This window comes from Salminus brasiliensis, chromosome 14 (assembly GCF_030463535.1).
Source record: "Salminus brasiliensis chromosome 14, fSalBra1.hap2, whole genome shotgun sequence".
NCBI lineage: Eukaryota > Metazoa > Chordata > Actinopteri > Characiformes > Bryconidae > Salminus > Salminus brasiliensis.
In genome coordinates, this window is record NC_132891.1 from 8177741 (window position 1) to 8192475 (window position 14735).

General features: G+C 41.2%; 1 protein-coding gene across 3 annotated transcripts in view; it reads left to right on the forward strand.

Moving 5' to 3' along the window:
• Nucleotides 1–14735, forward strand: part of l1cama (L1 cell adhesion molecule, paralog a) — a 78365-nt gene that overhangs the window by 54643 nt on the left and 8987 nt on the right. For 2 of the 3 annotated variants that reach the window (XM_072656421.1, XM_072656422.1), the window contains exons 12-28: nucleotides 114–225; nucleotides 1138–1298; nucleotides 2121–2280; nucleotides 3259–3383; nucleotides 3627–3728; nucleotides 3936–4133; nucleotides 6430–6500; nucleotides 6707–6932; nucleotides 7539–7654; nucleotides 8046–8286; nucleotides 8612–8734; nucleotides 9743–9916; nucleotides 10693–10806; nucleotides 12284–12433; nucleotides 13219–13350; nucleotides 14464–14536; nucleotides 14666–14677. In XM_072656421.1, the coding sequence (XP_072512522.1) occupies nucleotides 114–225; nucleotides 1138–1298; nucleotides 2121–2280; nucleotides 3259–3383; nucleotides 3627–3728; nucleotides 3936–4133; nucleotides 6430–6500; nucleotides 6707–6932; nucleotides 7539–7654; nucleotides 8046–8286; nucleotides 8612–8734; nucleotides 9743–9916; nucleotides 10693–10806; nucleotides 12284–12433; nucleotides 13219–13350; nucleotides 14464–14536; nucleotides 14666–14677 (2290 nt within the window). The remainder of the gene's footprint in view (nucleotides 1–113; nucleotides 226–1137; nucleotides 1299–2120; nucleotides 2281–3258; nucleotides 3384–3626; nucleotides 3729–3935; nucleotides 4134–6429; nucleotides 6501–6706; nucleotides 6933–7538; nucleotides 7655–8045; nucleotides 8287–8611; nucleotides 8735–9742; nucleotides 9917–10692; nucleotides 10807–12283; nucleotides 12434–13218; nucleotides 13351–14463; nucleotides 14537–14665; nucleotides 14678–14735) is intronic. The other variant, XM_072656423.1, reaches the window with a different exon arrangement.

The following is a 14735-nucleotide window of genomic DNA, read 5'->3' on the forward strand; positions in this document are numbered from 1 at the left end:
TTGTCGCTGGTGGAATATACTTTGTACTGGTTCTTCTTTTGTACTGGATTTTTTTATTCTTTTTTTATATTGAGTTTTGTGTGTAATGGTTTCTGAATGTGTTGGTGTTTTAGAGCTTCCTCCAAAGATCCTGACAGAGGACAGTTTGATGTACAGAGTAACAGAAGGACAGACGGCTGAGCTGCTGTGCAAGACATTTGGCTCCCCCAGGCCCAGGGTCACATGGTGAGAGAAGCTCAAGCTGGTGTTCCTCTAGATCAGCCATCAGGGCTGATAATGGGCAGAGCTACAGAAACAATGGGATTTAGAAGGAGTGGTGGTCAGGACCAGTTCGATTTATACGATAAAATATTAATTGATGCCTACTGTTTATAATACAGGAATTATTCTGCTTTTTTGTGTAATCCATTCATGTCTAACAGCTGAAATTAGTATGAAGGAGACAACTACTAAAGTGACTAAAAGTGATAAAAAGTGATTCAAATATAAATACATTGAATAAACAGCAGAACTCTGAAAACTTAAATATGATTTTTTTTTCTTATATGTACAATGACATTTATATATATTTTTATATATTTTTTTGCTAGCCCAATGTGATGAGCAGACTAAATTTAATAGGAAAAAGTGTTATAGAAACTCACTTTTTGGCCATATGGGGGATTCCACAATTATTTTTTCGTTTGTGTACATTTACAAACATTAATGTAATGTAATTTGCTTGGTATGAAATAGTTTTAAAGGTTGTGCTCATAATTAAAAAAATATATAAATTTTACATATTAAAATGTCAAAGATTGCATTATTTATTTCTGACATTTTTTCCTTGATGTAGAAAGTATGTGACTTTGATAGTCCTGTGGGAATACAGGAAATAGCAGAGAGGTGATATGCTGCTCTCCAGTATCAGCAACACCATATCCTACCACTTCACCAGCTTTGATGGGTTTTTACTAGTAGGCTGGCTGTATGTACATTTTGGGGGTGTAATAATTCTTCTTAGTTTGTCACTTTCATGTATAAAACTCTCATTAACCAGCAATGGCAAAAAAACCCCCCAACATTTTCCATTCTAGGTTTAAAACTATCATATTCAGCAGGATGCACTAATTAAAGTGTGTGGGTTTGTGTTTTCAGGGAAGGAGACTCTTGGGACTCTGTGTTGTCTAACCCTAGGATGACTCAGCTGAGCAATGGCACGCTGCAGATCAGCAATGCATCCCGCAACGACACAGGCCTGTACACCTGCTCAGTAGATGAGGCCAAAATCACCATAACTGCTGAGCTGGAAGTGCTCAGTGAGTAACCAGCATAAACACATGCTCTGACTCTCTTGTTCAGTACACAAGCACATGTCTTATTATGGCTACATGCTACACATAAAAAGTTAATATAGTGATTATACTGCGGCATATTGTGATGGTGAGAGACCTTGCAGTTCATTGAAATCAGTGAATCAGTAATATGGCATGGTGAACAGTGCAGTTCTGATCAAAATAATGCACTTTAGTTGGATTAACACACTCGCAGAAACATGCATATGGGACTGCACGCATATGGGATCCACTGTATGTCCAAATGTTTGTGGACACCCCATGTAATCATTCAGCTACTTTAGGTTGCACCCATTGCTGACACAGATGAGCAAATGCACACACAGCTAGTCAAGTCCCTGTAGACATGTTTTGGCAATAGAATTGTACTTTCTGGAACAGACAAACATGAGCCTATGGGCATCATGCCTAATACCAGGTGTAGAGGCTATAGGCTTATAAAAATGTGTTATCTGGTATGTTGGTAACATTTGGAATGAGTTGGGAAGTTGGGGGTGAGGTGGGTTGGTGATAATCCAACATTCTGACCTCACTAAACGTCTTGTCACTGAATGCAATCAAAGCCTCTCAGCAATGCTGCTCCAAAATCTAGAAGAAAGCCTTTTTCCTTGGACAGTAGAGACAGTCACTCCAACAAAAGCAGGATGAACTCTTTTAAATACTCTTGATTTCAGAAGAAACAGTGAATAAGCAGATGTCCCAATACATTTGTCCATGTGGTGTATGACTACATGTGAATAGTCTGAAATGAAGGGTAATCCCTGTTCTCTTACAAACCACTCTCAGACAGGACGGTGATTGTGGACCCGCCGCGCGCCCTGCGCATTCAGAAGGGGAAGTCAGCCACCTTTACCTGCGAGTACCAGATAGACAGTAGTCTGGCCACACCTCAGGTCCTGTGGAGGAGAAGCAAAAAGAAGCTTGATGAGTTCTCTGATGGTGATAAGTAAGATTCTCTTCAACTATGTAGCCCATACAGGGTACAGGTCAGCTGCTGATTCACTTGTCCATTATGTCCATTATGATTTTTGATGGCACATGTTAGGCATAAAAATGCATGAGTGTCTACCACCCCCAGTCACACTTGTGTTTTAGTGTTTCGGTTTCTGTCTGAATCATAACACAATCATTTATTTGAATCATTAGATTTAACAAATATATGTTCATTCATTTACAGTCAGGTCTATAAGTATTTGGACAGTGAAGCACCATCCTAGTAGTTTTGGTGTAATGGACCAAGTCTGAGTTGAAAGTAAGACTTCAGAATTCATCCTGCTACTTCGATCACCAGTCACATTACCAATAACCACCAGAGATCCAATTTCACTGCCAGCCATAAACGCCCAGACAATGAGACTGCCTCCATCATGTTTGACAGATGATGGGGTATGCTTAGTCTCATGAACCCTTCCTTTCCTTCTCCATGCTTGAATATGAGGTTTTTATCAGTCTAATCTGAACTTTCTGTTCTTGAGTGTCACCAGCAGTTTGCATCTTAAAGTACACCATCTATGTAAATTCACGGCTACCAAATGCAAATTCAGGACATGGGCATGGTCTGGACATCAACTCTAGACCATTTTTGTCCTTAATTTGTCATTAAATAACAATAAAACAGGCCACAGCTGGCCATTAAATGGTATATCAGTCAAATGTCCAATAACATTTGAGCCAGTGACAAAGCCTATGTCTACAATGGCCGTAATTCCTAAATAGTTCAACAGTGCAATATTTTTATTAAACCCCTGAATGAAAACATTTCAAAACAAACTTCTGCCCTTCAATCTCATCTTGCTTCATTTCAGATCCACTAAGGTGACAAGATTACAAACATTGTGTTAATGTCTAAATACTTATGGCCCTAACTGTACAATTTAATCTACTTACTACACCCCTAATACATATTATTGTTGCTGTCTTTCAGGTACATAATTGATGGGTCAGAGCTCATAGTAAACGATGTTCAGGAGGAGGATGAGGGCAATTATACCTGTGAGGTCATGACGAGCCTGGACACAGCCAAGGCTAGCGGCTCCATCACTGTCACTGGTATGGCATTTAAAATTTTGTTGAACAAATCAATGTCCTGTGTTGTGTGGCTGCATACATGGCAGGTCTTTTACAGATAGTATGATTTGTGCATGCGTTTATTGTAATTTTGACCTATGGATATGACACACATTTTCCTGGCCATGGGCAACTGGGAGAAATATAATTTTATAGACGTACATCTGAATATGTAGCACCGTTTATATTATAGCCTGCCAATTCCCCTCTCTGTGCGCCTCTCAGATCGACCAGATGCACCAACAAAGCTGCAGATCACTGAGCCCAGAGAACGCTCTGTTACCCTGTCCTGGACACCTGGTGATGACCACAAAAGTCGTATATTAGGTGAATACACTGATCATAAGTAATATACATGCACATACAAAGAATGACGGCTTGTGCATATGCTGACTGCTTTTGGGGGTATATCACAAAAAAAAGATTTTTCAGTAAATGTATACACATGAAAGTCCTGCAAAATAAAACAATGTGTTTTTGATGATGTTGTGTGTGTGTGTGTGTGTGTGTGTGTGTGTGTGTGTGTGTGTGTAGAGTATGTGGTGGAGTCTGAGAAGACTGGCACTGAAAGGGAGGAGTGGGAGGAGCATACTAGGGTGGCAGGGGACACTCGGCGTATTTCTCTCTCACTGAGACCCTTCCTCTCCTACCGCTTCCGGGTCATCGCCATCAACGACATCGGGAAGAGTGACCCCAGCATGGCCTCTGAAGCCTACTCCACACCTAAAGCTCGTAAGACTGCATCTCTTTTACAGTTTAGACTTCTGTTATACTGTTCGCAGGGATTAATGCAGTGTGCTATGTTATTATATGGTATAATCAGTGTGAAATATCCTTAAAAGCCATACCAGTGCTGAAATCAGTACAACCCATGGCTTTGCGTGGCTTTTTTGGAACAGAGATAACATTATGATGGCGAAATATACAAATGATCAATTAATAATTTAACTTATCAATAAAAATAACCAGAATAAACAGTTCTCCTGCCAGGAATTGTACTTCCTTCAGAGCAGGCTATTGCCAAGAAAGAACTATCACTCACCTGTTTTTGTACCTTGCAGTCATTTAATGGTATTTCTATGTAATGTTGAATGTTTTAATAAACATATCATAATATGGTAGTATTTCATACAGAAATCTTCACCTCATCCAATTCCCTTCATAATATTATTACTACTAGCTAATTTTCTTTAAGATCTCTTTGTGATGTCCTGTGTTATGTTAGCATAAAGCTAATGCTACTGGTTAATTTCCCACACTGGGATTTTACACTCCTTATGATAGTTTTAAAAAAAATGAATTTGGACATTTGAAGTTTGTAAGACATTTTAGCAGTATCTTCTTTGCTTTGTATGTTTTGCAATATATCCTCATCCAGAACCTTAGTTTACAGTCTAATTATTAATAAAAAACTGATACACTGATCAGCCATAACATTAACGCCATCTCCTTGTTTTTACAATTCACTATCCCTTATATCAGCACCACTCACTCTGCATACTTTTATGGCCTCCTTCCACCACAGAGCAGGTAGTATTTGGGTGGTGGGTCATTCTCAGCACTGCAGTGACACTGACTGACATGGTGGTGCTGGTACGAGTGGATCAGACACAGCAGAAAAACTGCTGAAGTATTTTTTACCCCTCAGTGTCACTGCTGGACTGAGAACCAGAAATTCAGTCCGCCGAACAGAAATATCCAGTCAACAGGGTCCTGTGGGCAGCATCCATGTGACACCTGATGATGGAGGATAACCAACACAAACTGTGCAACAGATGAGCTTCTGTCTCTGACTTTACATCCTCAAGGTGGACCAACTAGGTAGGAGTGCCTAATAGACTGGACAGTGAGTGGACGCAGTGTTTAAACACTTCAGCAGCACTACTGTGTCTGATCCACTTGTACCAGCTAACACACTCACCACCACCATGTCAGTCAGTGTCACTGCAGTGCTGAGAATGACCCACCACCCAAATAAAGGCTGCTCTGTGGTGACCCTGTGGGGTCCAGATCATTGAAGAACAGATTGAAAGGAGATTAACAAAGTATGCAGAGAAACAGATGGACTATTATAATATTATTTGTAATCATGGAACTGCAAAGTGCTCCTATATGGTAAGTGGAGCTGGTGTCAATGCTATGGTTGATCTGTGTTGGTGTGTGCATACTGAGAATTTTACAATGGCATATGTAAGGACCAATGTCCATATATACCATGTATGTAAGTACCATGGTATTATGATTGGTACTGTTTGTTTTGTATCTCAGATTAGATGCTAATGTTATATTTACACTTAATTATTCCTGAACTGCTATTCAATCCAATATAAGGCATATACAGTGGACTCCAGTCACCTACAGTCACCATTACAAATGATGTAAAGTAGAAACTTTGCAATTTTGACATGACTGAAGTGTTTGGTGAGTGTCTTTAACAACAATCTGCACTTAGGCTTGCAGACCCCACAAGTTAGTGATAAGTAGATGAAAGCATAGATCAACCTGATGGAGGTCTGAACTTAAACTTCAGTAGAAAAAATAAGATTTTAAACCCATCTAATTTTTCAAGAGTGTTAACATGGTCAGTGTGACAAATTAAAATTTGAATAGCAGCTCAAAATAGGACAGACCCTTAAATATTTGACTTGTCACCACATTATAGGTTTCAATTTTTTATTATTTTTAAACTGTTCATTTCCAGCTTTAGACTAAAATCCCAGATTTTCAGTGTGTTCTATGGGTGACTTTGGGACCTTTCTGTAGTTATGAAAGGAAGCAATAGAAGTTCAGAGCCACAGTTCCGAACCCTTGTGGCTTTAGGGGTTAACTATATTAAAGACTCAGAAGCTTGCAGGCCCTTTGTGTGACCATTTCTCAACAGCAAAGAGTAAAGGTTCTCCATAAATTCCTAGCGGCACACTTTAAGGAAGGCTTTTTGCTCTGCTTTGCTATGAAGCTGATGTGAAGTGACAGGCCTTTACTGCCATGTGAGAGAGTTTCGTTGCTGAGGTTGCCGTGTCCTCCGCAGGGCCAGACAGTAACCCTGAAGGCGTGCGCAGTGAGTCCATAGACCCCGACACCCTCGTCATCACATGGGACGTAAGTGCTACAAACAGCTCAGTGCTGAACCTGCACAAACAACTTCTAAATCATTTATTCCTCTTTCTTACTTTGAGTCTAGGCCATATAAATATTCAGGTTCTACAATTGCTCGAGCAAATGCAGAGAGAGACTTGTTTTGATATCCAAATGCAGGTAATGAATCGTGTTAAAGTGATGGGTCTTGGCTCTGTGTTTTTTTGCAGGAAATGGACAAAAAGAGCTTCAATGCACCAGGTTTCCGCTATAAGGTCATGTGGAGAAAAGTTTTAGGAAGCGGGCCTTCGTGGCATTCTAACTTCACCACCTCATCGCCATTCGTCGTCACAGATGTGGGTAATTTCACCGCTTTTGACATCAAGGTGCAGGCTGTTAACAATCTGGGAGAAGGACCGGACCCCAAGTCTACCATTGGCTACTCTGGAGAGGATTGTGAGTCTGCCCATCTGTTGTATGTTCAGACTTTGCCATGCTAGTTCAGTTATAAATCAGCTGTGACAAGGGATTGGATGGTTTCTGATTTTAATGAAATTCAACTGACTTCAGCGACTGTGAACCCTGCAACCCCCCCCCCCCCCCCCATCCCCCCCGGTGTGCTGTGCTGTGCTGCATTGGGTGGCGGTCCTTTAACACTGCAAGAGCAGTTGTCAAACGCACAGCCCATTTTCTTCGAATTATTTTCATAGCTACATCAGGGCTATATTTGGTCCAACAATACGTCCATGTTGGGCTAAATATGGACCAAACCAGCCCAGGGTTTCTGGGTTAAATAAAGGCCATGATGGGGTAACCAGATTTAGCCCAAAGAAAACAACTGTCCGTATGGTACTGGGTGAGTGTGTACCATAGCACCTCCTCTCCTTCACCCCTTTTGGCCCACAAATCTTAAACCGTACTAAAAACTGAAGGGGGTTCTTAAACAGTTCCAGAGAATGGTGTACGTTAGCTGCTACAACTCTCTCCAGCCTCCACTGTTGGTGGGCTTCACATGTTCTGTGTGTGTGTGTGTGTGTGTGTATGTGTGTGTGTGTTATTCAGATCCTCAGAAAGCGCCACTGAATGTGGGAGTAGTTCTGCACAACAGCACAACCATCAAGGTCACCTGGGCCCCAGTGGACAGAGAGTCTGTGCGAGGGCATCTGATGGGCCACAAGGTACTTCACCACCGCCATAAAATCCTTTACAACCCCTCATGAAAACACCATTGACTTCTGAATCAGTAAGCCTCTCCCTGAAACATGGAGATAAACATTTAGTACAAGCACTCTGATCTCCAGGGTCTTCAACACTTGGCAAGATACACATCCACAGATCTTTATTCCTTCCTTTGGGGGAAGAGTGTTTTTGCTTCTCCAATCTGTGAATCCAAGACAGATTTAATATATTATGAAGCTTCGGTTTCTAAAAGAAGAAAGCATTGAAGTGCTTCTTAGCCGCCGCTTTTTCCCCCGCATTGATGAAATAGAAAATTACATGTATCCTCTCACCATCTTCCCTCTGGATGAGTAAAAAAGTGAGATGCATTTGTCACTGTCTTCCTCTAAGATCCACCTGCTGAACTTTGGCGCCTGCGGCAAACACCACCACCACCACCATCAGGAGTGGGTGAGGAATGAGGGTGACCAGCCCGTGAGCGAGGTTGTCGTGACAACAGGAGCTACTGAAGAGAAGAAGGATCTCGTAGGTTTGCAGCCATACTCCTGTTACTCCCTCTTTGTCAGCGTCTTCAACAGCAAAGGAGATGGACCCCCGTCAGAAGACTGCCCTTTCCAAACACCTGAAGGAGGTGAGAGAGGCAAGAGGGGCTTCAGTAAAAGATGTCTCATGCATTTAAAGCATTTTCTGGCCAACTAGCAAATATAAGAAACATGTAGGTGTAGATATGGACCCTTCTAATCAGTTCTAAGGACACAGAGAAATCAGTGGTTCAATCAGTGGTTCTCAGTGTCAATAATAGATAGTTGTCATGCTATAACCCACTCACACTGTATAATGATCAATCTTTACAAACGCTACATGAGCTGATGTGTGGAATGATCGGAAGGGACAGCCACAAAGCAGGGGGGCTCCAGGAACCCTGATCTACTGTGTCCTTGCTCTTCTCCTAACAGTTCCTGGTCCACCCTCCTCTCTGGAGTTAGTCAGCCCCTCAGAGACAGAGATGACTCTGCACTGGACTCCACCTGCTCAACCCAATGGAGTACTCACCGGATACGTACTGCAGTACCAACAGTGTATGTAATTTCCTGTACCATTTCCATAACCATATATTATGATTATTAGAGTTATGATTGTAGTTTTGCTGTACTATTTAATGTAATTGCATAACGGTGTAACTGTAAAATGTGCATGTACTTTAGTTTTACATTTGAAACAACAGATTTGAATGTGCACCTCTACTGGCTTAAAAGTCCACAGAAGAGTGTACACACAGCAGTGACTTCATCAGGCTCTGAGTGATTAAGTAGACTAAGGATTGCTGTGACCCGAGGATCACTGGCACTATTACCTGCTGGTTTGAATCCTGGGTCATGCTGCTTGCCATCAGCAGCCGGAGCCAGAGAGAGCACAATTGGCCTTGCTCTCTCTCTCTTCTCATATAATTCAGTGTGATGCTGGCTGGCACGGGTGTCTGCTAGCCTCTGCACTAACAGGTTGTTTGGATAATTGGCTATGTAAAATAGGGGAGGAAAATGTCGTAAAACTGAACATTTGTCTTCATCAAATTCAGACTTTCTTTCATCTATGTGCAAACACATGTAGCATTAATTTAAAGGTTCAAATCTGCAGTTTTTCCACGTTTAAATTAGTTATGAGTAAATAACTTGTGTGTCTACAAAATTATAACATGCTTTTGTAATTGCCGGAGATGACCATGAAAATTAAGGGTTAGATACTTGGCTGCAATATTAGATATATTGGTAATGTTCCAGTGTTTCAGCATTAAATATTACAGCCAGGCTGCTTCTACTGAATACCATGAATTAGTAATTAGTCCATTAATCTCACACTGACAGAAATGTGCTGCACTAATCAGTGATTGATGCAGCATCGTTTCTACAAAGAACAGAGTGTTTCACAAGTTTACCTCAAACAAACCTTCCAGACTTTCTACTTTCCATCTCCTTTCCTGTCACCCTCCCTCTCTCTCTCCCTCTTTAATTTCTCCTGTCTGTCTATATCTCTGACTCTCTCTCTATCTCTCTCTCTCTTTCTCTCTCTCTCTCTCTCTCTCTCTGCAGTGGATAACACAGATAAGCCCATGCAGATGGAAAAGATTGACAACCCAAGGGTAACTCAGCTGACCCTTAAAAAGCTGGACTCTAGCAGCCGTTACCGTTTTGACCTGCGGGGGGAGACCGCAGCTGGAACTGGCATGCCCATCATTAAAGAGGGAGCCACAACACTGGATGGAGGTACACAATGCTGGATGTGCAACACAAAACACAGAGCTCCGGGAGCTCTTTTATGTCTCCATCTGTTGTGTTTTGGGTCCATTTTTCACTTTTCACACACTGCGTAGAATGGTCAACTCAGACCTACACTGGATACCTTCAGGGATACATTAATAACGATGAAGCAATGTACTGAGTAATGAGGAGTGTGAAAGTGCAGTGATTAACTGAGGTTAAAGTGAAAACCTGTGTTTTTCAGGCTTGTCCTGCATGTCCTGCATTTCTGTGATCTAAAAATTAAAAGAAACAATCACGTATACTCCTAGTAATGACCTTGCCATAACTGTGGTATGGTATTTTTAGTGTAGAAAGACAGACCTTATATTACTTAATTTTCTTGGATTTATGTTTCTTTATTCATCATAATTTCTATGTATTTTGGTTGTGTTTTTATTTTTTATTATTTGCCATCCCTTTGGTGGAGAGGGGGGTAGGGGGTGTTAACTTTGTTAAGCTTTAAAGTGAACAGTGATTAATATATATATATATATATATATATATATATATATATATATATATATATATATACTGGGGGGAAAAAAGAATCAGTGTTCAGTGACATTGGAGCTTCAGCAGTGGTTTTGTTCTCCAAGTCAAAGAGTATTTGACTCTTTGAAAGGATGTGAATGTTTTTTTTTTTGTCTATTTTTTAGAGTTTGGCTTGATAAAACTGATGCATAATCAAAACTAATGCACTAATGTGTGCCTATGTGTGTTTGTTTTTGTGTATAAAACAGCTCCACCCCGTAACATCAGTTTTTCCATTGGAGAGACTTCAGTTAACTTAACCTGGGTTACTCACGAGAGACAGAGAAATGTGGGCTTCCACATTAATTATCTAAAGAAGAACGGTAAGTGCTTTGCTAAAACAGTTAATGGGTTTGTTATCTTTTGCTCATTCATATTGAATGACATCCTATAGAAAGAGGAACATCATATAGACTGCTGATCATATGACGTCCTGTTGGATAATTGCGGTAAAGATTTTTACTCGTAAGTGCTATTCGGGTGGGTTATGTTAAATGGACATATGTCTGTGACGTAATGTTAAATATATCAGTTATTTCAGTATAACCTAGAGTAAGGGTTCCCAAAGTCAATTCTGGGAACCCCATGCTCTGCACATTTTTTGTGTTTTCTATACTGGAGCACATCTGGCCCGGACAGGTGAACAGTGAATTAATAAAAAAGGATGTGCATGTTTTCTAGGTTGTCTATTTTTTTAGAGTTTGGCCTGATAAAACTGATGCATAATCAAAACTAATGCACTAAAAAAAAAAAAGAAAATGTGCAGAGCATAGGGTTCCTAGCATTGACTTTGAGAACCACTACTCTAGGTTATACTGAAATAACTGGGATATATTTAACATTACGTCACAGGAAAGCATAAACATGTGAGCAGTGTTGGGGTCAAAGGACTGGGGTTAGGAAGAGTTGATGTTACTGAATGTATATGTATATTGTATAAACATTCTGTATAGATTAGTGAGGTCTTTACAGCAAAAAGAATGAACTGTGCTTCCTTAACCCTTTTAAAGCCAGAACCATCAAATAATAACCAGAAACTGTCAGGAGTGTTTGTTGGACCTTCGGACCAATTATTACAAAAAGGAAAATAAATAACTAATAATAATAGTCTCACTGCTTGTGTGACTTTTAGTTTGTCATATTTGATCCATCATTTATCAACTAATTATCAATTATTTATTGTTCACAGTGATTTTGCAGAGCTCTCAAAAACTCAAGTACAAAAGTTCAAATGTCTGTGCACACCACTTCTATATAACTACTTTAAGTTATATTCATTGCTGATACAGATGTGCACATATGCTCACACACAGCTTGTCTAGTCTCTAGTCTAGTAGTGAAAAGTTGCCCAAAAAATGGGACATTCAGCAGAAGATAAACAGCAGAAGATAAACATGAACCTAGGGGTATAAAGCCCCCCCCGCCCCAGCATTAAACTTTATAGCAGTGGGCCTGGCCTCTCTGAAAAAATGTATGCAATCAAATCCTCACAGCAATGCTCCAAAATCCAAATCTAGTAGAAAGTGTTCCCTGGACAGTAGAGACAGTTACTCCAACAGAAGCAGGATAAAGACTTTTTTAACACCCTTGATTTCGAAATGAACAGGCTGGTGTCCCAAGATTTCTGTATCTATGTGGCGTGTGTATCAAATATAATACACTTGGATTTAAAGGGTTAAGTACCTCCACATGTGATAAAAACAAACATAACATGTACGACGTGGAATGTGTACGTTTGTACAGGATTAATGTTGCTGGGCACTTTACTAAAACTGTTGTATTTGTGTTTTTGTTGCCCAGATCGAGGAAGCTGGAAGCAGTCAGAGAAAGTGAACACCTCTCAGTCCTTCTACTCCCTGCAGGGCCTGCAGCCCGGCTCCCAGTACCGCCTGCACCTTGTTTTCAGCAACGGCACCTTCTGGGAGACTGAAATACGGACAGCGGGGGCAGGTAGCCTGTTCACACACACAAACATGCACACATACACGGGTGCCTCCTGTAAAGCCTAACATCTTGTTGGTAATGCAGGGTGAGGGCATATTACTGGTTTATCAAACTAGCAGTTTATCCATATGCATTTTGACACGGTTACACAAAGACCTTGCTCTCTATCTGTAATGTCGCTCCAGTGTGCTTTGGTTAGGCTCCGCCCCTTAACTAAGAGCACTCATCAGCCTCAGCTGTGGCTCATTCCAGGTCTCATTAGGACAGCTGGGTACCTGGCGGCCTCCAAACGCCTTGGTTGCCTGGTGACATTGTATTGAGGGGCAGTGGCTGGCTGCGCAGGTGTTGGAGGAGGCGTGTGTCAGTGTCAAGAGCATTACATGTGAAAGGGGGAGAAGGGGGAGAGGGTTGGGTCCTTTCAAATTGGGGAAGAAGATTTGGTAAAATTTATATGTGAAAATCTGAAATCTAGTGTGTAGACGTACTTCATGACTTATGTAGTTCTCTAGTTCTCTATATCTCTATTTGCATAAGCGATTTTCTGTTTTTGTCAATGCAGAATTTGCAGAATTTTCTTTTTTTTAAATGTCTGGGTACGAGTGGACAGGTCTTAGTTTAATAATAATTTATAGATTGTGTCTTATTTGCATTCTTAACTTCAATTGATTTTAATACCAGGATTTTTTCCCAGTAATTTGGACTTTTTCAATTGACTAAAAAGGTTCGGACATTTTTTGTTGTTGTTTAAATACTGGCAAATTCAGTCTGTTGTCTCCCTGCTCTGCCCACAGAAGCCATGGAGGTGAAGAATGGGTTTGCTACTGAAGGCTGGTTCATTGGGCTGATCAGTGCCCTTGTGCTGTTGCTGCTGATACTGCTCATCCTCTGCTTTATCAAACGAAGCAAGGGCGGCAAGTACTCAGGTATGACAAATATTACACAGTAATGATTACACAGTAAAGTATGTGCAACTTAGTAGGCATGTGAACATACTACTTGGAGCTCTCTGCTGTCAGGCAAAGAGGACTTTCAGAGGTTGCTAAGTGGGTGCTGTGTTCCCTGAGGTTTGGTCTTCTGTTAGAAAGACAGAGAAAAATGAGTAAACAAGGCAGTGACCTGGTGGCCCACCGTCAGCTGAGAGAGAAAGGGATAAAAGGGGAAAATAAAATAACAAGGGACAAAACAGCAAGTCTCATGTTTAAAATGTTTATGCTGGCATCTGAGTGAGGTCAGGTGGCCTTGTTAGCACTCTCCAGCTGTGTGAGGGGTGATCTGGATGCTCCACCTCCTAGCCAAATGGCCTCATGGACTATCCAAAACAGTGGTGCTGAATGGACAGCCAACACATCCAGCACCCTGGACAGTGAAGTGGGCCTGGGAACGATCAGAGAAGCCATGTGGTTGGCACTCGGTTGCCCCTTCCCCACCATAGCAACACCTGCCATAAAATCCCATTACTGTTTAGCTACATTAGCCTCATAGCTCCCGAGTAAAACTAAAGAAGCTACCTCATTACATATGTCATGGCTGATAGGAGTGCATTTGAGGTGAGGTGAAAATTGTTGAATTTACTTTCTGTGTCAGCTATGGATACACCATGGGGAAATCCTACAGCATTTCCTGCTGCAACTGCAGCGTCAGTGTAATACAAAAGGCAAGAGGATCGGATACAAGTGTACGTTTGTGCAAGTGTTGCTCTAAAGAGAGTCCAAAACAGTGGTCATAGAACTAAGAAGAGCTAAGTCCATACCTGAATAAACACTAAAGAAGCAAACAGCAATGACCAGTGACAAGGTCAACAGGTAAACAGTACATAACCTTTTGGGCAAAATACTTTTGCCCATACAGTGTATCTAATATCCATAGCATCCAGTGGCTTTTAACACTTTTATCATGTATAGGAACACTATATTGTCCACTCCACTGTCTGTTGCTTAGTAACAAAGAAGCTCAGAGTACTCAATGGAGCAGCTGGGTTTTGGTATCCGTAATATCAGCTCCCATAAATGTGTGATGCGCTTTGCTCTCTGTCTCAGTTAAAGAAAAGGAGGAGGGTCAGGTGGACTCAGAGGCCAGGCCGATGAAGGACGAGACGTTTGGCGAGTACAGGTATGTGCTTCCCTGAGATACAGATCCCTAAGCTCAAGGACAAATCCCGACTGTAAATTCCTGCTGTTTCTGTCGGTTCCTCACACTCTCCCTCTCTCTGTCCTGATGTTTTCTCCCCATGCTTACCAGATCTCTAGAGAGGTATGATTTGCAGTGTCTTTTTTTAAGTGCATGCACCTGCTTCCTCCCCGGTACTGAG